Raw genomic sequence first — 23,874 nt, forward strand, 5'->3', positions numbered from 1 at the left:
TTGAAATCAATAAGGCTGTGTTTGGTTTGAAAGAAAAAGATAAGAAAAGGAAGTTCAAACCAAACACAACCTAGGACATTTAAAAAGATCTAGAGGTGACCACTCCTAGGCTGACCCGAAAGCCTGGCCTGTAATTTCCAGGCTTGGGTAGTTGGGTATGGGTTTTACGTCCAGGCCCAGATCTACATAAGTCCTGAAAATCCATGGGCCGGGCCTCGGCTTAATTCTTTAGGCCTGCCGAGGTCTGAGTATATGGTTCAGTTTAGAAAGAATACAAATATAAAAATGTATATGTATGTATTTGTGGTTGCACTCTTTCTAAATTGAGCCTCCTATATGGCCAAGGGCCCAAGGCCAAGGCCCGTGTTGATAAAATTGCTGATGGCTGCAAACAATGCTAGCGCCACGGTCTCCGTAGACCAGTCAGAGAATAGCTCGTCCTAGAATTCGTATACGTCGGTCACTAGACTCTTTTCTTCCAAGAGAAGACTTCAGAGAGAAAAAAGCTTGGCTGTTTTGAAGGTGATTCTCAAATAGACCAAACCACTTTCGCCTACAACTCCAATCGACGTCGTACGCTTTTGTTCTTCTCTCTGTCGCAAAGGTCTTTCTTTCTCCCTCTGAAACCCTAAAAATTTCTTTCTTCTTCAATATTTTTCCCTTTTTTTTGTTTTTGTTTTAGGTTTCGACCTCCTGCAATTCAGGTTCTTTTGATCATTTTCTTTCTGTCCTTCCCATGGTATAGGGGGAACTGGATTCCCTTGCAAATTGGGCGTATTATACGATATTTATTTCCATAATTCAAGCAAAAAAATTTGTTCATTCGTTTTTTGGTTACCAATTTAATTAATTGAGTTTGTTTGTTTGGTTTGGATGTTAAACAGTGCTGAGTAATATTGAGGAAGATGTGGGCAGCTTCTTGCCTCGCCTCATGTTGCGCGGCCTGCGCTTGTGAGGCATGCCGATCGGTGGCATCTAGTATAAGCCGGCGCTCTGCTCGGATTGCGTACTGTGGTCTCTTTGCGTTGTCTCTGATCGTCTCATGGATTCTTAGAGAGGTGGCTGCTCCTCTCATGGAGAAGATTCCATGTAAGTCCCTGAAATTTTCTTCTCCTTGTTCGCGCTTTGCTGTATTATATGTTCTCTGAAACTGAAATTGAACCGTTGATAGGATTCGAAACGCATTTGTTCTGATACCGATAAAAAAAACCACAATTTGTTCGGCAAAGAAAATCTGAGATTTCATGAGCTCGAATTGGGATTTAGAAGGTTTTTCCGTTTGGATAGCAATGTTTTGAAACTAGACAACTTTTATTGCTTCTGAGTGTACAAGAAACTGGTTGAAGGGCTTTAGAAGGTTTTGATGCTTCTAAACTGGTTGGGAAGAGGCCTTAGAAGCTCCTAAGTATCAGTATTAAGAATCTGAGTGCAAGAATTATAACTTCACTTCTTTTCAATTATCATAAAAAAAAATCATAACTTATTCATCAAAAAAATTATAACTTCTTTTCGGTGTCTCAAAATAGTTGACTTGAGCCAAGGCACCAAAACCTCAATATTTGTGAGCCGTGAGCCTTAATCACCGAAGCCTGGACCTCATTAAGGAAGGTTGATTTGACCATCACATTAAAAATAAATGAATAAATAATCTTAAGCCCAGGAAATCTTAAATCAAGATATAGATTTTTTGCTACAAATTGAAAAAGTTTATGTTTATTCATCAATGTTAATCAAAGGTAATGATTTTTTTTAGTCAACCAAAAGATAATAGAAAGATCATTTTTTTTAGAAGAAGTAAAGTATCAATTCATTAAAAGGAAAATTACAACCAGAGGCTGTACAATGGAGGTACAAAACAACACTCAAACTACTAACCCATTGGGGGTTAACATTGATGAATTGGCAATGGAGGTAATAGAAATATCATTTGGTGAGATGGGAAAAGGTGAGTAAAAAGAAGGAAGAAGGTGGTTCAGGAATTGACAATGTGAGTATGAAAAACTTGGCTCTCTTGAGCAAGTGAAACCCTCATGCCAGTTTGGAAAGGTTGCGTAGCCCTTCTGTTTTGAGATGCATAAAAAGGAGGGACAAGGTCTTGTGGAGATGTACAAAGGAAGCAGTGAGTTGGATATTGTGGGAACAAAGAAACTCAAGAATTTTAGGGGAGAAGAAGAGGAGTAAGGAGGCAGTGTTTGAGCTCACATAACTTAAGAGTTGCCCACCTTGAAACTCTTCTCAAACTTTAAGGTAGAGGACATCAGGAATTGGGGGGCAATAGTTAGCTCATCCTCTAAGAAACAAACATTCAGAGAGGTTTGATCAACCCTAGTGGATGGTTGGATGGAATTGAAATTTCTGGTAGTAGTGTGGGCAATCCGGGTCCCTCAGGAATTGGAGCGGTGATTAGGGTTGAGGATGGTATTATTTGTGCTTTGTATTCAGGGGCCCAATTGAGCAAGAAGATGTGGTAAGGGTAGAATTTGTAGCAGCAGTTTTTGGGGCTGATAAAGCCAAAGAATTAGGAATTGGTAGTTTGATCATTGAAGGTGATTCAAAACTAGTAGTGGGGTGATTGGAAAAAGGTGAGGAGGTGATTTGGCAGATGAGAATTGGATGTAGGTGCTTCAAATGGATATCAAAAGACATGAACCAAAGCAAGGGGTTCAATGAACAGATATGTTTTGGGCAAATTTGTAATTCTGTCTTGGGTCAGCTTCTATGCTGATTTCTTTGTAACTTCTTGTTGTATATTAAAGCATCTTAGTTAATGAAAATTTTCAGAGTTATTGGTAAAAAAAAAAAAAAAGGAAAAGATATCAAAAGACATGATCATTCAAATAAGATGGTTAGAAGATCTGCCAACAGCTTGGAAGATGGCTTAGCTAAGCAAGGGGTTGAAGACAACAAATGTACTGGGCACAATTGTAATACAATGTCGGGTGGTTTGGTTTGTAATGGGTTTGTTGGTTTCTCACAACTTCTTGTTGTAATCTTTTTATTTTAAAATCTTAATGAATGAATGTTTTTCTGTGTTACTGATAAAAAAATAGCTGGCGAAAAAACTAGTTCATATAGTACATTTATCTAGGGAAGTCTCTCAAAATCCATAGCCTATTGTATTCATTTCACTTTGATGTTGTGTTTGGTTTTTGTTGTATACATTTATGGTTTATAACCTTATTTTTGTTTCTCGTAAAATTATTGATATTCTCAGTTCATGTGGTTTTGCATTTGCTAGTACCCACTTTTTTATAGTTTTCAAGATAATAGTTGTTTACCACTGTGACTATGATAGTAATTATATAATGCCTTTTGAGGTTTTTATCTAATTTGGATGTATAATGGAATTCTGTCTAGCAAAAGAAAGGTAGGTAGGACCATTTGGCTTTATATCATGGCTAAATGTTTTGAAACGCATTGAAATGCAAAGGTATGGCACAAGGCATGTGAGTGTAGTTCAGAACATAAGAGGCCTAAGCCTCCTTAATAGGAGGGGGATGAGGAGGAAGAGGAAGGATGATTCATATTTTTTTATTTTTTTTCTATAAAAGATGCCTTATATTAACAAGTATGAAGATGCATAAGACTAGTTGAAAGGGGGACCCAAACTTTCTTTCCCCTTCTCTTTCCTTCCCTTCCCTTTTCTTTCTTTTGTGGTCTTTTCTTCTCTTTCTTTTTCTTTTTCTTTTTTGATCAATAACTTCAAATGACATTAAAACACAATAAACAAATTACGAAGGAGAGGTAAACTCTCTTAACTCTCCCCAAATACTAATAGTATAGTTACAATTGAGCCCAAAACAATTGATTTCTTCCCACTATCAACTCAGATCAAAACAAAGGAGAAAGAATTGAGAGTGAAAAGGGTGTGTTCTGTCTTGAACATCACGCCCAGAAATGTTTAACTTATATATGAGATAATACAATGTTATGGAAAGGACAGCTATGTCATTGTCTTACAAGAAATAAGTGTACATAAGTTACAACATAAAAGGGTGGTCCCAAGGGCCAAAAAAAGAAAGATGTAAGAGACATAGATCAGTCTCTACACCCTCAAACTGATGTCGAGGTATGAGCATCAGCTTGTCAACTACAAATTGGTGGCGAGCATGGGTCATAGCCTTCGTGAATATGTCAACAAGCTGTAGGGTAGAAGACACGTGCGGTAGAGATATGTGTCCAGCAGAAAACTGGTCTCTAATGAAGTGGTAGTCAACCTTTATATGTTTGGTGCTCTTGTGGAAGACCGGGTTGGATGCAATCTTGATAGCACTCACATTGTTAGCATAAATAGGAACTGGGGATGACAAGGAGATGCCAAGATCATTAAGGAGGGCTCTCAGCCATATAATCTCACCGCAAACAGATGACATAGCTCTATACTCAGCCTCGGTAGATGATTTGGAAACGGTCAATTGCTTCTTACACTTTTAGGATATAAGAGAGTCACCAAGAAAGACACACCAACCATTAGTGGAGCGTCTAGTTTTTGGGCATCCTGCCCAATCAGCATCTGCATATGCAGATAAGCTAAGCGAAGGAGATGCAAGGAAGAAAATGCCATGTGAAAGTGTTCCACAAATGTATCTAATAATGCAAAGAACTGTCGTCATGTGCGGTTGTCGAGGAGAAGAAACAAACTGGCTGACTACTTGAACCGCATAAGAGATATCTGGACGTGTCATGGTGAGATAGATCGGACTACCGACAAGGTGTCTATAAAGAGTTGCATCTGCGTGGAGGTCCCTATCATCTCTCGGAAATTTCATTTTCATCTCAAGAGGTGTGTCAATCTGTTTGTCATCACTCAGGTTTGCATATCTCACAAGGTCCATCGCATACTTGTGTTGATTAACAAAATACCCACGGGGAGAGTGAGTAACTTCTAAACCCAAAAAATAAGTGAGACCAAGGTCCTTCATCTTGAAAGACTTCATGAGTAGTTGTTTCAAAGAGGAAATACTTTGGCTGTCATCACTGGTAATAAGAATGCCATCCACATAAAGAACTAGTAATGTAATTCCTTGGGGACTCCTTGATATGAACAATTAATAATTTGAAGAGCTCTGTGTGAATCCTGCATCTGTGTTCATTGAACGGGACTAAGCCCTAGGGGCTTGTTTAAGGCCATGCAGGGACTTTTTGAGTTAGCATACCAAGGAAGAACTGTCATAGTATCCCGGTGGAGGCTTCATATAAACAGTTTCCTTGAGGTCCTCGTGCAAGAAAGCATTTTTGACATCCATCTGATGAATTTCCCAGTGTTTAATTGCATATATAGCCAACAACAGATGAACGGTGGTCATCTTAGCTACAGGGGCAAATGTCTCATCATAATCTATCTCATACTCCTACTTGTACCCTTGTGCCACCAAACATGCCTTGTATCTATCGAGACTCTCATCAGATTTGAGTTTCACTGAATATACCCACTTGCTTCCAATAAGAGAGGCATCTGGAGGGGCTGGAACCATATCCCAAATATCATTATCCATAAGAGCTTGGAGTTCAGTATCCATTGCTTCTTTCCAATGCGGGACAACCATAGGCTTCCGGTATGATGTGGGAATATCTATGGCAGACAGAACAACATAGAAGGAGCTAAGGTTTGAAGAAAAACCATAGCGGTCAGGAGGACGAGAAATTCGAGAAGAGTGACGTAAAGGAGGATTAGAAGATGGTTGAGGATCATGGATGGGTGCAAGTGTACTTACAGGATCAAGAGAAGGATGAGAACTCGTGGCTAGAGATGATGGAACAGCTTTTGGTGATGAAGGGGGCATAGCAATAGGAGATGAAGCAGCTAGCCTCTTTCTGAAATAGACACGGAGCAACTCTGGAATAGAAGGTGAATCTGAAGAACCTGCAGAGTCAAAAGAATGTAGTATCGAAATGGAAGTAGTAGGCAACTTAACAATGTGAGCAAAAAAGGACATGTTCTCAAGGAAGATGACATTGCGAGATACGCGAACTCGATGAGACTTCGGATCATAGCAAAGGAAGCCCTTATGATCAGGGCTATATCCCACAAAAGCACACATTGCTGATTGGGGAGTCAGCTTTGTGCGTTCATGTGGGGGAAGGTGAACAAAACATACACAACCAAAGACATGAAGAATAGAAAAATCAGGTGAAAATTGAACAAACTTTGAAAAGGAGATGTATTATGCAAGACGGATGATGGAAGAATGTTAATAAGGTACACAACAGTGCTGGCCGCCTCCACCCAAAATGAAGTAGGAGCATGGGAAGAGTTCGAACTATGCTCAGGATATGTCTGTTCTTGCGCTCTACCGCTCCGTTTTGTTGTGGAGTGCCAAGACAAGATCTCTAGGATTGTATTCCGTTGTCTCTCAAGAAAGTTTGAAAATATCTATCAAGGTATTCACCTCCCGAATCTGAATGGAAAACCCCAATGTTTGCATCAAATTGGTTTTTGATTCTTGCTAGGAAGGATTTAAAGGTAGAAAAAACTTCAGATTTGTTTCTCAAGAAATATATCCATGTAAAGCGAATACAGTCATCAATAAATGTAACAAAATATTTAAATCCCAATCTGGAAACAACTGGAGACGACCAAACATCACTATGTATTATTTTAAAAGGAACAAACGCATGTTCAACAACTGAAGGAAAGGGTAAAACATGACTCTTACTCAAGCAACAAGAAATGCAAGCCTTATCAACATTATTAAAAGAAATAGCTTTAGAAAACAAATAACCATCCCGAAATAAAGACTCAAGTTTATTTTCATAGGGGTGCCCAAGACGCCTATGCCACAAGTGCCATACATTGTTTCTGCAAGTAACCTTAGTACTAGGAGTGGTAGTAAGTAAACAGGATGTGGATGAGTGCCCCGGTGTCTTTTCAAATTCCAAGGCAAATAGCCAACCCAGTCTACGCCCCTTCCCTTTCACTGTCCCAGTGCACTGGTCCTATATCAAACAACCATCATGGGAAAAGGAAACAATGTTACCATCCTCAACTAGTTGACCGACTGAGATCAAATTAGTTGTAAGTTTAGGAACAGAGAAAAACTGAGAAAATAGAGCAGCCAAAGGTTCAAGAAAGTCCAAAACTCAGTGGAATAAGTGTGCCCAACCACATGCCACAGAGAGGAATCAAAATGCAACAAAGAAACCAGTCACACGGAGATCTCGAACTGATAATAATCCAAAAAAGGTAAGTTTTCTGGACTGTCGAACAAGAAGAGGGGTAGAGCACTCTTCAAAAGGAATCTGAACAAAAAAATAATAATAGATCTATGTAGATCTGACCTGGGCGACTTCAGATCTGAAGTTTCACAGTGATTGGAGTAGCCGATTGAGAGAAAATGAAGAAACCCTATTTCTGATGGCGAGCTTCCAGAGAAATAGCAGTAGAGATGTGTGCAGATCAGTACAGCAACATACGAGATCCAAAACTGAAGAAGATGGGTCGATCTCACAGATCTAAAAGGATTTCAATCAATGACAGGTTGAAAAACCTGCTCTGATAGACTGATACCATGTCAACCCAGATCAAAACAGAGGAGAAAGAGTTGAGAGTGAAAAGGGTGTGTTCTGTCTTGAACATCACGCCCAGAAATGTTCAACTTATATATGAGATAATACAATGTTATGGAAAGGACAGTTATGTCCTTGTCTTACAAGAAATAATAAAACAAAGGATACTGTACATAAGTTACAACATAAAAGGGTGGTCCCAAGGGCCAAAAAAGGAAAGAAGATGTAAGAGGCATAGATCAGTCTCTGCACCCACCCCTTGTTTTGCCAAAGCATCAGCAAAACCATTAGCTGTTCTTTTAACCTAATTAACTCTCACATCCATGTCTCGTGTTAAACATTTAAATTTCTTCCTTTTATTGCTGTAGTTCCAAGTCCGGCTTCTTCTTTTAGCAACCAGCTCACCACCAGCTTTGAATCTCCTTTTATAATCAAGTTACTGATGTTCATATCCTTTGCTCTTTGCACTCCTTCCATCATGGCCATAACCTGAGCCCTTAATGGATCCCCATCACCTATTGGCATTCTTTCTTTTTCTTTCCCTTCCCATTTTAGAGGTGTAAATCAGGCTATGCTTCCCTCCCTGGGGATACTTTGGGGGTCGGCTTGACACGGCCTATGGCCCGAGACCGTGTGGGCCCATGCCGCGGGTTGGGCTGGTCCGAAAGCCGAGCCTTAGGCTAGGCTGGACCGCGGACCTGGCCAAGCCATGTTTTTTTAAAATTTTGAAAAAATAATGAAAATTCTAACATAAATTAAAAAATAGACAAAAGAATTAAAAAAGATCTTAAAATTTTATTTTATATGAATTTTAATGTATACAATTGTTTATATATGCAATAATAAAATGAAATAATATAATAAAATTATATATATATATTAAATACTATATAAGTATTATATATAATATATATACATATTATATATTATATTATATCATATAATATATATATATATATATAAATATACCAGCGGCACAACCAGCTCAGTTGTGTCGTGCCGTGCCGTGCCAGTCCAAGGACTTGAAACCCCTGGCATGACCCACGTTCCGTCGTGATGGGTTGCGGACGGCATGGCCCGATTTACACCTCTATCCCATTTCTTTTCCCTTGTTTTGTTTTTTCTTTCTTTTTTCTCTTTTTTTTCTGTCTTTCTGTATGAGGTGTGCATGAGGCACACAAGGCATACAAAGAAAGCACATAAGAGGAGAGAGGCATACAAGGGGCCTTCTATTCTTCTGCATGTCACAAGTATTTACCTTATCAAGAAAAATTTCTCAGTAGAAAGCTTAAATTTTGAGTCGGATAGGCTTACTCCAAAATTTTGTAACTTTTTTCTGATAAATTAACTGTTTTTTTTTTTTTTGAGAAACTTGAAATTATTGATCAATGACTTTGTGGGGCTGAATAGCTTGAAAATTAATTGGTGTAGAAGTGGGATTTCAGGAATCAACATGGAATATGGGGAAATGCAAAGTTTTGCTAAGGTTCTGGGATGTGAGACTAGAGAATGGCCTATGGTATACCTAAGTTTGCCATTGGAAGGAAATCCTATAAGTGATTAGTTTTGGAAGCCAGTGGTGGTGGAAAGGTTTGCTAGGAAGTTAGCCGTTTAGAATAGGAATTACACATCATTGAGGGGAAGAATTACTCTGTTCAGAGCTACACTAGCAAACCTTCCTATTTATTCCCTCTCCACATTCTGCATCCCATCTAGGTTTGCAGGGTAGTTAGAGAAGTATATGAGGGACTTTCTTTGGGAATTGGGAGAGATAAAAAAAGGATCACCTGGTAAAGTGGGAACATGTCAGCAAACCTAAGGAAGAAGGGGGTTTAGGTTTAGGGAACATTGTCCTAGGAAACACTGCTTTACTAGGTAAATGGTTGTGGAGATTCCCCTTTGCTAGGTAAATGGGTAGACTGTGGCATAAGGTTATAGCAAGCATTCCTAGGTTTGAAGGTAATGGCTGGGACGCTAAAGTTGCTCCCTGCTCCTCTTTGTCTCCATGGAAAGCAATTCATGAAGTCTACCCAATCTTTCTTAACTCTATCAGGTATGATGTGGGAAGGGGTGACAAAATACGTTTCTGGGAGGACCTATGGCTGGGGTCAAGTCCACTTAAAGACCAATTCCCTGTACTCTTTTCCATCTCTCAATCCAAAGGAGAGACCATTTCCAGGTTGGGAACATCTTCTCCAATTGGCTTAAACTGGAATTTGGGGTTCAGAAGGGGGTTAAGTGAAAATGAATGTTCTTCTTTGATTCTCCTACTTGAAACCATAAAGCAGGCTTCATTGGACTCTTACCTTGAGCATTCTAGAATTTGGCCAACCTCTTCTGATGGCCTCTTTACTTTTTTTTCGGTAATCAATAAAGAAGAAAACTTTTATTAAAAGTGGGAGATAAAACAAAACAGGTGACAAGATATCACCCCCATGAAAACATCCATTGTCCAACCAATACACACCCCTTCAGCCCTAGATTTTAATTACAGGATAAAGAAATCAAACCCAAAAAAACAGAGCAAAATTCTGAACCCAAAACAAGACTCAACCCCATTAATATTCCCCAACCCAAAAACAAACCCTTGCATTAGCATGACCCTCAGGCACCTTCTCCAAATTGTTCTTCAGTTAGCAGATACTTTTTCTTCAGTTACTTGAACGGCTTCCTTGTTATCTCTTCCCCACCTAACACCCAAATCCCTAAAGCCTTGTTTGCTTGAACTGCCTTTTCCACTATCTCTTCCATATGTCTTCTTTTCTACCATTCTAACTCTGGCCAACATCTCTCTCTCTCTCCTCTTCTTGGTCCTCCTCAGAATTGTCTTCCCCTGATATCTCGTCCTTTTCCCATCAGTCTTTTCTTCACCTGTGTTGTCTTCCCCTAAAACCAGCTTCATATTCCTTTCTTTCCAACTCTCTTTGCAAGGAGTTTCCTAAGTGGCCTGTATGGGACGTCCTACAACCTCTGTGTCAAGCTCAAGCTTTGACTTATCATGGATGCTAGTTCCAACAGAGCTTTTTTTCTTTGCTTTTAGTAGAAATCTGTTGAATCAAAAATCTGTAAAGAAAAGAAGTGTTTCTTGTGGAAGAAGAGAAAGTGAAGAGAAGAAGTTGAGAAAGTAAGAGAGAGCAAAACAGATCTGGCTGCTGTCTGCATTAGTGTTTACACTTTAATTAAAAGAGAGTACAATGACTAATATGCCATTATAGGGTGGCTAACACATAAAACTGCATAAAAAACTTAAAAACATCACTCCAAAGTAGGGGTGAGCATTCGGTTTATTCGGTCAAAAACTGAACCGAATAAACTGAACTAAAAAAATAAAAACCAAACCGAAACCGAATTATAGAAAAACCAAATTTTAATGACATATACTCTATTATATATATTATATATTATAAAATATATATTATGAAATCAAATTTCATTTTATTATATATTAATATATAAATACATTATATATTATATATTATATAATAATAATAGAAACTTCGGTTAATCTGGTTAACCAAATTTCTAATTCTAAAAACCAAAACCAAAATTTCCCGGTTCGGTTTTTCGGTTTTAACCAAATAGTGCTTACCCCTACTCCAAAGGGTCCCAACAAGTGTGTTGTGGTCCTCACTCCCTATCTAAACAAATAATAAACAAAAACAATTAATAAATCTGCACAAAATCCTCAACACTTTTGGTCTTCAAAACCCTTCTCTTGTATGTCCTCTTGAATTTACTACAAGGGCCATCCCTAAAAATTCCTTCCTTCAACGATGAAAAACTTTTGTTACATGTACTAATTGTCCATTGTTTTGATTTTTGGTCTTTCTCGACCCAGCCTCAGACCTTAAAGGTTTAAAATTCCTTTCCGATAGACTCTTCTCTCTTTTCCTTCCTAGATCCAGTCCACCCCTAATTTTTCAATAATAACCTGTGTGACTGGGAATATTTGGCGACAACCCTTGATCCAATGCAAACTTTCTTTTGATTCCCGTTTTTGGGTCATTAGCATCTGATGTCACAACTGAATGTTCAGAGATCGAAACCAGTCGATTATACCTTAGTGATTAAGGTATTGGTCCCCTGAATTTCCTCCCTAAGCCTGCTTGCTTCTTCCTGTCCAAAAAGCTTATCTTGTTCTGTCCTGTTGTTTCATGCCTCCATCTGTGTCTCCCCTGAAATAACTCTAGCAGATGAACGACAGTTATCCTCGTGTAGATTGCCAGACAGTGGGGTTTTGTTTGTGGGCTCCAAAGAATCTAATCTACAACACTCCTTTGCCTGCTCCTGGTTCTCCTCTGAGAGAGAAACCTTCATAGTATTACCCAAGTTGCTCACAATACTTCCCTCTTTGCTATCAGATTTAACTCCCTCAAACTTCGTAGAAAAGGACTTTTTGAAATCTACAGACCTCCTTTTCAGCACCAAAGCATTTCTATGTTTTTTTCTTTTCACCCAAAGGCCTGTTTGAAGAATATTTTTTTATTGCAAGCTCAAATTTACGAGAGGAATAGAGGAAGACGATGGTAGACCCAAAGAAGGGTCCATTGACTTGCTCCTCCTTTAAATCCCTTATCTCATCTAACACCACAAGATCAATATCGCCACCGTTCCTTGCTAATTTGGTCCAACTTAGAGTTTGATTGAAGCTCCATTTAGAACCCCAAACCATCTGGAATTGGTTAAAATATTTTTATCTTCTTTCAAGTGGACGGCACCATCCATTGAGCATATAGTGGGCCAATTGGAGACATATATTCCATAGAAACCATGTAAGAGCTCTAGTCACAGGATTATATATAGCTAGACATCTTCAGCTCTCTTTCTTAGCAGTAGAAGGTGATTACAGGAATGAAATCTTATGGTGCATAAAGTGGGAAATGGCTGTGAGGACTACAACATCTTCTAAATGTAACTCAGTAACTACAGAAACTATGTTCAATTGAGTGTCCAAGTTAGATGGGTTCTGAGGGAATCAGTTGCCACATCTGAGACGCTTGAGAAATGGGGGTTGAGGAGGTCTTTTTGCATGGTAACAACACCTTTGCACGAATATCTTTCTGGCTAGCTCTTGGCCTTATGTTTTTTTACTATGTCTTCTGTAGATCTGTACATCCTATCATGTATAGCTTATTTTGCTTCTTGTATAACCTTTCTCAAAATTGTAGTTCCAGACCCTGAGAAAGATGTATGTGAGTTCAATGTCCTTGGTGTATGTGGGGTGTTTGTAAGGTTTTTGATTTTGATTAATGCTAGTCATACTTAAATCTTTTTTTTTTCAGAAAAAAAAATGATCTTTTTACAACTGTCTGTCAGGGATCAATCATTTCCACCAAACTCCAAACAGGGAGTGGTTTGAAACAGATGCAGTATTGCGTGTGAGCTTGGGGAACTTTCTATTCTTCACCATCCTAGCCATTCTAATGATTGGAGTCAAGGATCAAAAGGATCCTCGTGATCGTTTGCACCATGGTGGATGGATGACGAAGATTGTTTGCTGGTGCATTTTAGTATTTATCATGTTTTTCCTTCCAAACGCAATTGTCAGCTCCTATGGTAAGTGGTATCAATTAGCTGGTATATAGTGACTTAAATATCTATAACTTATTATTGTTTGTTGAGATGTTGAATCCATTTTCTTCCTTGGTTCCTCCACATATGAGGTTTGCGCCCTTCCCCATTTGAGAATTTCCCACTTCCAAGCAATCAAGAAAGCTAATATACCTTTTAGGTGTACTAGCATTATATGGATACTAGATTAATCCATTTTCTTCTAGATTATATATGGAAGCATGTTAGCCTGACTACTCTTCCTTTTTTGTCTTTTTATAGTTATGCTTATCTATTAGACTAAGTTGTCTATAGCCAATAATCCTGCTAAAAGAGTATGAGGTGTGGCAATGTGTATTATGTTGCAGCTGCAATTTTTGCATGTTATTGTATTGAGAAGTGATTAGTGCTTATGGGGACTGGCACCTTGCTTTTGTCTTTTTAAAGGTTGATAGGCTTTAAAATTTAATTTCTCCTTCTGAGGTTGCCAGACCTCATACTGTTGCCTAGAAAAGTCAAAATTCAAATCTGCTGAATCCAAACTACAATTCTGAGTTGGCAGCAAGAGTGTGGAACTCACCTACGGAAATAAGGAGAAAAGAAAGAACAAAAAAGATTGTTAGCCTAGAATGGTAGGCCTTTGATACAGCTCAGCTATTTAGACCACTCCTCTAGCAAGACCAACTGAAAGCAAGTTGGCAATGGCATAACACGTGCATATATATATGTGTGTGTGTGTAAGCATAAAATTTTTAAGAAAGGTAACTGCAATTATAGTTTTTATTCATAAACAATGAAAGATTATTCACTAATTATGCAAGCATGGTGATGTACAAAAAAAGGCTGAACAGCATATAGGAGGAGCTTTGTGGTGGACCCTACTCCACACCCAAACAAGGATGCCAATAAATTAAATAGACCAGAAGTCTCTCAAGTAACTTCTGGTCACCTTCCTTGTAATCTTCTTTTTTCTTTTTAATGAATTCTATTTTACTGCCAAAAAAAGGTCATTCAGATCGAGACAAATTCGTTATCAAGCTACTCATATTTATATGAAGCCTAGAAAAGATTAACAGACAGAATTCTTTTACTTCATAACAATAGTAAACCCTGTTAATGTAGGGGATTTGTTAGGAATAGTAATTCTGGTTATCAGGAAAAACATTCACATTTGTTGAAGCATTGTCAAGATCAGATAGAAGTCAGAATTTTTGGTTAAAAAGAACTAAAAACTGCAATTTCATCGTAGTGAAGAGGTCTATATTTTTAGAATGTATGTATCACTGCTCATAGGGACCTTTTTTCAAGTGTGTTTAATTTTGTCTTTCTTCTTTGTTGTTGATGGTATTTGAAATCTTTTCTCCAATGGCTTAAGTTGGCATTTAAAATTTTCAAATGCAGAGACTGTGTCAAAATTTGGCTCTGGATTGTTTCTTCTTGTTCAAGTGGTTTTGTTGTTGGATTTCGTTCATGAATGGAATGACAAATGGGTCAGAAAGGATGAACAGTTCTGGTTTGTTTAGCTATCTTTTATATTCTCGCAATATTTTTTATATTCTTGCAATAGTGCAGCTTCATCACCACAGTTGTTCCTTGGTTTTCATCCTTGCAGAATTGCAAGGAAGTTTTGTATGTTCTTGAGAACTGACTTCAGATATTGGATGCAGGTACATTGCTTTGTTTGTTGTTTCTCTTGTGTGTTATCTGTTGACATTTTCCTTCTCGGGTCTTCTTTTCCATTGGTTCACGCCAGCTGGACATGACTGTGGACTCAATACCTTCTTTATTGTTATGACCCTGATTTTTGTATTTGTCTTTGCAATTATCGCACTCCATCCTGCGGTGAGTTAATCTTGCATTTACAACATAATGACCCCAATTATTGAATCATCTCAAAGACTCTAAAAATTAATCAATTTTAGTTTTCATTGCTTCTGGGCATAAAATTATGATAAAACAAAACTCAAACCAGATCCTTTCAATATTTTAAGAAATAAAAGTGATTTCTATCATCATTTAACAGTCAGGTGGTGATTTTACTTTAGATTTTAGAGCCTACTAGGTTATTTTTTCTGTAAAACAGCTTGTTTACCTTATTCCACTTTGGTAATGCAATGCATGATATGATTAGATGGCATTGTGCTTTGCCTTTCTCATGGTTTTCTTTGACAAGAACAGGTAGGCGGCAGCATTTTACCAGCTTCAGTTATATCATTGTATTGCACATACCTCTGCTTCAGTGGACTTGCCAGTGAACCAAGAGACTACGAGTGCAATGGCTTCCACAGACACACCAAAGCTGTTTCTACCGGCACACTTACTTTGGGGTTGTTTACTACAGTTCTGTCTGTTGTCTATTCTGCTGTACGTGCTGGCTCTTCTACAACACTACTTTTAGAACCAGAATCAGGTTAGTATTACAGATTGGTGAAAAGGCTTTTTAAAGCCTAAAATTGATTTTCTTTCATGCAACTCATATTGTTGTTTTCCTGGTGAAGGTGCCGACAAGCCCTTGCTTCCCATGAACAAGACTGCTGATGAGGACGAGAAGAAGGCTGAAGCTAGGCCAGTCACTTACTCATATGCCTTCTTCCATGTCATCTTCTCGCTAGCTAGCATGTATTCTGCAATGCTTCTAACAGGTTGGTCAACCTCGGTTGGGGAAAGTGGAAATTTGGTCGATGTGGGGTGGCCATCTGTGTGGGTCCGGATTGTGACAGGATGGACCACAGCAGCCCTTTATATCTGGTCTCTGGTTGCGCCCCTTCTGTTTCCAGAGAGGGAGTTCTGAGTGACCACCACAACTCTCACAACTTTATTATATAGTAAGTAATATACTCCATTTGCAGGCGTGTGCATGTGTATCACATTAAATACAATACAGTAATGCCGAGTGAGAAACCGGAATTGCTTATTTTTCTATCCAAGTTGAATATTTTATAAACATAGTAATATTTTCTTTGGAGGCATTCTACTCTGGAGAGTGGTTTTGCCATGGAAAATAAAAAATTGTTGCTTGTAAGATATCTACGTCATAATTATATATTTATATGTTTCAATTCTGGAGTTCATTTACCCTGTTCTTGGATTGGAGAAGAAACAGAAAATTGAGTCAGATAAGAATTCCCAAATTACGGGATGGAGGATTCTTCCGGTCCCAATTCTGTCCTATCAATGGCTCAACTACTCCCAATCCAAACCCAGCAATATATTAGGACTTTCAGTAGCCTATGCTTCGAGGAGTGGATCGGAACGACATATAAAAGCTAGTCAGAAAAGGAAGGAATTCCAAATCTAGTGCTACTTGTGTTTCTCTTATGGCCTTATGGGAAGTATTGGATTCTTTGGCTTTTTGGTGGGTATGCACTGAATAATAATCAATTTTGAATTCTCTAAGGTCCTGTTTGGCATCACTTTGAAGAATCTCTTCTGGTGATATAAGCGATTCTTCGGAGTAGAATTGTGTTTGGGTTTTGCAGCTTTTGCCAATTCTTGTGTTCCACGCAAGGCTAGGTGTATCAGGCGAATGGATAAAGCTTTTGATGCTTTTTTTTCGGTTCAGGGGGGCCTGCTTAGGGCTTCACCCCCCTGAACCGGTCAAACCCCCAATACACCTATTGTAGGGGTGCATCGGAGAGGTCCCGGAATAACATGTATCAGCCGATACATGTTGATACTTTGAACCTTTGTTCCACAGGCTTATCTTGTTCTTATGGGCCACAAAATAATCTCATTATTGGAATATTTTTCTGAGAAGCCTTTTTGGTTACCTAAAAGAAAAACATTGTAACATGATAGCATTTGGTGACTGTTCAGTGTTTACTCAATTCTTGATGCGATCTTGTGAGAGGAGGCTTTATATGAAGAAATATGACATACCACGATGGTAGGTAGGGGTGCCACGGTTTGGCTATTCGGTTAATTGTACCGTGGGTTATTTTTTGAAACAAAACCAGTCTTATTGGTTTTTGCAATTCTCTGAACCAAAACCAAATTGGTACCATTGGTTGACCAGTTTACTAGTTTGGTTCTTTGATTTTTTAGTTATTGATATTTATAGCATATATTATAAATATAATGTACTCATATATTTATATATAATATGTGATATATATTAGAAAATATAACATACATATAAATATATATACCGGATGGTTCAATTAACCGCATTTTTTGGTTTATTTTCTTAGTTTGATTCAATATTTTGGTTTTTTGCTTTTTTATGAACACACCTAATGATAGGACGTGTGTGATATTCACCAATAAGTTTATTGATAATGTATCAACCAATAGCCTCTAAAATTTTTGGAATTTTTCTTGACTAAAATACCCCCTTTTTTGAAATATAGTCCCTTTATTGTGAGGGTAAAAAATGTAAATTGAATACTATTATTCAATACATTCAACTCCCTCATCAAATTTTACATGTAAGATATTAACTCCCATTTACCCTCATTGAATCATATATTTAAAGCACTTATTTATTCTCATCACTAAATTCCTATAATTAAATCCATACATAATAAATTAATAATTCCAATAACATAAAAACTTATAGTTTTAAAATCTACATGGAAAAAATAATGTTTTCATCTAGGTGGTGATAAGAAATTGAACCATTTTGGGTCAAATGGGCGAACTCATACTGCCACAATTAAATAATAAAAAATTCAAAAAAATATAGAAATTAAAAAATATATATGAACATTTTTAATATCATATATTCGACATATTAAACAATAACAATTATGATAAATAAGAAATACTTTTATTAATTATGGAAATGGAATATAAAATTTAAAACCAATCAGAAATAAAACAATTTTCCTATTCTCTTCTCTCTCCCATTAAATCTCATATCTAAGTTATATTCTCTCATTAAATCCTATATTTGAGATATATTTTTCTCATCATTAAATTCTAGTAATTAAATCCGCAACATTAATTTTAATAGTATAAAAATAAATATTTTGAAAACAAAAACATTTTCTTACCTTTCGGTGGTGGGTAAGCAATTCTACCATTTGGTCGGGGTTAAATGAGTTAATCAATAATGCCATAATTTAATAATAAAAAATTAAAATAAATAAAATATAAAGTACAGAAAAACCAAAATAATTGGGCATATCTCTAATATTATATATTCATTATACTAAACAAAAACAATATAAAATATAAGAAGTGTTTTTATTAATGATGAAAAGGGAATGCCAAATCTAAAATCAACCTAGAAATGAAATGACACTATAGTCAAATAATAAAATTTTAAAAATAGAAAATAAAAAGAATCACAAAAATAAAAATAAAAAAAAAACTAGAGAAAATCTAAAATTCAATATATTTTCCTTTTTGGATCGTGGGTTGGGTCAAATGGATTAATCAGTGATGTCATAGTTAAATAATAAATCTTTAAAAAGTAAAGAAAGTACAAATAATCAAAAGAATATAAAATTATAAAAAATGTGTACACATCTCTAATATATTAATTATATTAAACAAAGATTAAGTGTAATAAGTAAAAATTATTTGTATAATGTAAATGAAATATATAATTTAAAATTAATCTAAAAGCAAAGCTATTTTCCTACCTAGATGGTGGGTCAATTATCCAACTTTTCAAATTAACTCATCATGTCATAATTGAATGATAAATAATTAAAAAAGATAAAACACAAAAAATGAAATAGTATAGAATCTTGTCTAAAACATTTGGGAACATTTCTAATATTATATATTAATCATATCAACTAAAAATAATTGTTAATTTTATTTATGATGGAAATAGAATACAAAATTTAATAAATAATCATTTTTATTGTAATTTAAAATTTCCACATGAAGTCAGTATTTTTGTATATATTTACTTTTATTTTATACATACATACAGCATATTTACTTATACTATTAAGAGGGTATGGAAATTTACTAAACTACCCCTATTTTTGAATTTAGTCCCTCTTTAATTCTAAGATCTAATAATGTAATATCATTTATAATTTTCACCTTATTTAATTTCCTCTCATTATGTCTTATATTTAAGGTATTAAATCACATTCTCTCACATTAAATCTTAAATTTAAGGTAATTTTTTCTAATAATTCTAATAATTAGATCTTTATGAAATACAAAAATAATTTTTAACAATAAGAAACCCATGCTTTTAAATGGTAAAATGCTAAAACGTCCCATGAAGCTTCTACCCATTGCTGAAAAATATTTTTGGTAAAAAATATTTTTTAACAATAAGAAACCCCGGAAGTTTGGTAATTGCAATCGCCTCTCTTGAACTTTAACAATGGTTGCAAGTATAACGTTCCTCTTATAATCCTTTAACAAGAGGCATGACAATGTCCAAAATAACCATGTAGTTACTTTGACTAAAATGTTTATTTTCCAAGTTTTCCCTTCATATCAATCACTACCCCAATCATTTCCAAAATTAATTTGTTATATAAATTTTCAAATCATATGAATCCCTCAAAGGTAAAGTTGTAATTTTAAACTTTTTTTGTTGTTTAAATTTTGCATTGTTTGCGATGCAAACACTAACCTCAATAATAACTACATGGGTATTTTGGACATTTTGTGTGCCTTTTTTTAGAGGATTCTAAGAGGGGGGTCTATTTGCAACTATATTAGAAAAGTCAAGGGAGGTGATTGCAATTACCAAACTTCAGGGGAGATTTCAGCAACGGTTAGAAACTCCAGGTAAGGTTTCAATAATTTACCTTTTTTTTTCAAATTAACAAAAAAAATATGAAAACTCTTCCATCAAAGTGGTGGGTAAGCCAATTCAACCATATGGCCCAATTGGGTAAAACCACGATGTCATAGTTAAATAAAAAATGTAGAAAACTGGGTCATTTCTCTAATACTTTATATTAATCAAATTAAAGAAAAAAGTGTCATAAACAAAAAATGTTTTAATTGATAATGCAAATGAAATACAAATTTTAAAACCAACAAAAAAATGAAATTGATTTCCTATTTGGTCCAAGTCAAAAATTCAACTTTTTAGTCAAATGTGTCAATATTTGATGTCATAATTAAATAATAAAAATTAAAAACATGATAAAAAATCAAAAAATAAAAAATACATAAAATTTTTCAAAAAAAAATCATTTGGGCGCATCTCTAATATTGTATATTCATCATATTAAACAAAAAAGAAAGTGTTATAAATAAGGATTATTTTTATACACATGAAAATATAAAAATGTTAAAAATGTAATTTGAATTTAGTCCCTTTTTAATTGTGAGGGTAAAAAAATGTAATTTGAACTATTATTTTTCACTTCAATCAAATCCCTCTCATTAAGTCATATATTTGAGGTACTAACATCCATTCTCTTTCATTAAATGATATATATAAGATATTTTTTTACCAATAATTTATGTTATTAGATCTATACCCAATACTTTTAATAATATAAATCGCATTTTTTTCAAAATTGAATCAAAAATGAAATTGTCCTTTTATCTAGGTGGTGGGTAAGATCAACCATCTGGGTCAAATGGGTCAGGCCATGATGTCATAATTAAATATTAAATATAAAGAAATAGAACACAAAAAACACAAAATATTTGTAGAAAACATTTGGGACATCTCTAATATAGAATTATTTTATACACAGAAATATATACAAAATTTAAAATAATTTGGACGCATATTACTATCTTCATCATCTAAAATTGCCACGTGCAAAGTACATGCAAATTTACTAATTATTGTAAAATCATCAATATGTTATTATTTATTTAAGGTCTTGTTTTGTTAAAAATCTCTAAAATGTAGAAAAGAATTGAAGTTACTTTGAACCACAATGACAATATCACTTATAGGATCACAAGTTTTCAAAGCCCTTGATTAATTGGAAAGAGATGGTGTGAAGAACAACTTTTGGAAAATACAAAGCAAAAATATTCTCTTCCCCTACTTGTTGCAGCAAAAATAGTTAGAAGAGGGAGATAGTGAGTAAACAAGAGAGAATAACAAATGGTATTATCTTATGGATAGGGTGAATTGATCTAAAATAAATAAATAATAAATAAAATTGTTCATACTTATTGTTTTTTGCAAATTGCAAATATTTTCTAAAAGGGTTATTATTTAAAGCTCCCCTTCCCTTTTTCCTCATTTCTCTTAGGCCCTATTAGTTTACTAGTAAATAAGAGGGGGAAACTTGGTCAATGGATATCTCTTTCCCATTGACTAACTTTACAGTATTATTTTTGCATTAAGTATAGGGCCCCATGATAAAGAGAGATTCATTTACCTAGGTAAAACTCAAGGTTCAAAATATCGATATGGCAGACATGCCGGTAGAGGCGTATTGGCATGTATCAAAGCTCATTTCTCTTTTTTTAGTTTTTTTTAAACCTAGTTCATAGGGGTCGATTTAAGGCTTGTCTACCCTCTGAACCATGTTAAACCCCAAAACATCCCCTATAGGGGCATATCGGGAGGCCCCTAATACAACCCGATACGTATCAAAATTTTGAACCTTGGCTAAAACTTACCCATCCCCCAAGTGGGCCCACTTGGGGGAAAGTTTATAAAGCATGATGGGACAAATTTTCCTTTTTCACATTAGCTTTTTATGGGTAAAAAGGTCATTATACTACTTACATAGGAATCAAAAGAACATGGGTAAGTGAACTTACCCAAGTAAGTTTTACCTAGGAAACATTTACCTGGATAAGTGCACTTACCCGGGTAAGTGAGAAATTTGTAAATGAACGGGGCCTTAAACATACCCTAGACTTCCCCTTGTCAGAGATATATCAGTGATAGATGAATGGCTTTTCTAAATTTACTATACTACCCTTCCCTTGAATTTTCCATGAACAAAAATTGTGTGACGATGAACACTCTTCCATCTAAGATTTGGGGATTCATTTCTTCATCTAAATGGCTTGGGGCCTTTTATGTAGAAGAGAATAAAAGATGAAATATTTTTTTATTCTTTTACCTATATTCTTTGTTAAAGAGGTATTTAACAAAGGATAAGGTTAATTTGGATACTAAAAATAATTAATAGCCTATCTGGATGACTTTTGTTAATGATCACTAATGGTGACTTGATAGATGCTAATTTTTAAATAAAAAAACATACTTCGATAGGGGTCTTTAGAGGTTAAAGGGAGAGTAAGTTTAAGAGAAATGGGAGAAAGTGAATGGGAGTTTCAGATGATAACCCTTTTCTAAACATAATTGAATTTGTTTAAAGACCAAACATCAATTAGGGGGTGTTGAGCAACATGATTGGTGTTGTTTGTCAAAACAAAAACAACTATCACAAAAGATAATATACAAATATTTTGCTAATGTGACAATTGTTTTGTTTAAAAGAAAACCAAAATCATACACATTGGCCTGAACCCCCTTAATATATATCTATATTAATTACTAATAAAATGTAAGAATTGCTTTCCCAAGGCCTTTGGATTTTTTCTTGATTAAAAATACCCCTTCGTTTGAATTTCTCTTCTCTCCTGTAAAAGTAGAAACTGTACTTTGAATGCTATTATTCGGTTAATTCTATTCTCTCTCATTAAGTCATATGTTTAAGATATTAACTATCATTCTTTACCTTTGAAACCTATATTAAGGTATCTTTCTTTTTCATTGTTAAATTCCACCAATTAAATTCTTAAGTAATAATTTTAAAAGTATAAAACCTATATTTTGAAAGCAAAACCAGTTTTATAAGTGCAAGTAAGTAGACCAACCATAAGGGTTGAACAAGTCAACTCATGATGCCATAATTAAATACTTGAAGTTTAAAAATTTAAAAAAAAAATTGTAGAAAATCTTGGCACATCTATAAAATTATACATTTGTCTTTATTAAACTAAAATAAGGATGATAAATAAGTGTGAAATCTCTAATATTATATATTCATTTGTCTTTATTAAACTAAAATAATTATGATAAATAAGTGTGAAATCTTTAATATTATATATTCATCATATTAAAAAAAATAAGTGTGAAAGATAATATCTTTTTTCACTAATGAAGACAATGGAATACAAAATTATAAATTGACCCGAAACAAAACGATTTTTCCATCCAAGTAGTGGGTCAACAATTCATCCATCTAGGTCAAATGGGTTAGTCCATGATGCTATAATTAAATAATAAAAAATTATATAGTATATATAATAAGTTGTTAAAAATATAGAAATTTTGTAGAAAAATATGGGCACTTCTCTAATATTATATAATAGATGTGTGATAAATAAAAAATATTTTTATTAAAATTAAGGAAAAAGAGAGAATTAATGTCTAACCCAAAATCCTACTAATTGAGTTAAACAATTAGATGCTTTGATTGTAGATAGGTCACCTTTTATTTACCAAATCAACAGTTCTTTTACAAACAAGTAATTTGATTGTAAATAAATCCAAAATCCTAATACGCAAAAGTCCATTAATGGTTGTATGGTTAGGCCTATCAATGATACTTGAAAATCTATAGCTCAATCCAATTATCTTAGATTGAGATGATATGTTTATGTAATTTCATCGGATTAGGATTTGATTCCATCCGATCTTATTAAAATCCGAATCCAACTATTTTATAATATTTATTGATTTTAATAAGAAATTTTGTACAATTATATTTAAATTTATAAAAAAATATATTTTTATATTTATATTACACATGAATTTATATACATGATAAATTCAATATGTTATTTTTACATTGATTTTTTATATATAAAGTTAAAAAGTAATTTATTTTTATTTTTTTGTATTTTAAAAATTAAAGTGATCCTAATTAAATCCAAATCCGATCAATCTGTTAGGATTCA

The 23,874-nt window shown here is 34.9% G+C and overlaps 1 protein-coding gene across 1 annotated transcript; it reads left to right on the forward strand.

Moving 5' to 3' along the window:
* Positions 1 to 217: 217 nt before the first annotated feature.
* LOC148843558 (Serinc-domain containing serine and sphingolipid biosynthesis protein) lies at positions 218 to 16,115 on the forward strand. The gene is made up of 7 exons (XM_088956582.1): positions 218 to 604; positions 885 to 1,089; positions 12,823 to 13,062; positions 14,458 to 14,569; positions 14,724 to 14,898; positions 15,235 to 15,466; positions 15,555 to 16,115. The coding sequence occupies exons 2-7, from the start codon at positions 906 to 908 to the stop codon at positions 15,845 to 15,847; spliced, it is 1,236 nt and encodes a 411-aa protein (XP_088812708.1). The 5' UTR covers positions 218 to 604; positions 885 to 905; the 3' UTR covers positions 15,848 to 16,115.
* The last annotated feature ends 7,759 nt before the right edge of the window (positions 16,116 to 23,874 follow it).

The sequence above is a fragment of the Nelumbo lutea genome, chromosome 8, assembly GCF_056320005.1.
Source record: "Nelumbo lutea isolate HS-2025 chromosome 8, American lotus-T2T, whole genome shotgun sequence".
Classification (NCBI taxonomy): domain Eukaryota; kingdom Viridiplantae; phylum Streptophyta; class Magnoliopsida; order Proteales; family Nelumbonaceae; genus Nelumbo; species Nelumbo lutea.

Excerpts from the sequence above, each read along its gene's own strand:
- LOC148843558 (XM_088956582.1), top strand. The coding sequence starts at position 906 with ATGTGGGCAGCTTCTTGCCTCGCCTCATGTTGCGCGGCCTGCGCTTGT. Across the intron at positions 1,090-12,822 it reads TCTCATGGAGAAGATTCCAT|GGATCAATCATTTCCACCAA; the intron begins GTAAGTCCCTGA and ends ACTGTCTGTCAG. Across the intron at positions 14,899-15,234 it reads TTATCGCACTCCATCCTGCG|GTAGGCGGCAGCATTTTACC; the intron begins GTGAGTTAATCT and ends TGACAAGAACAG.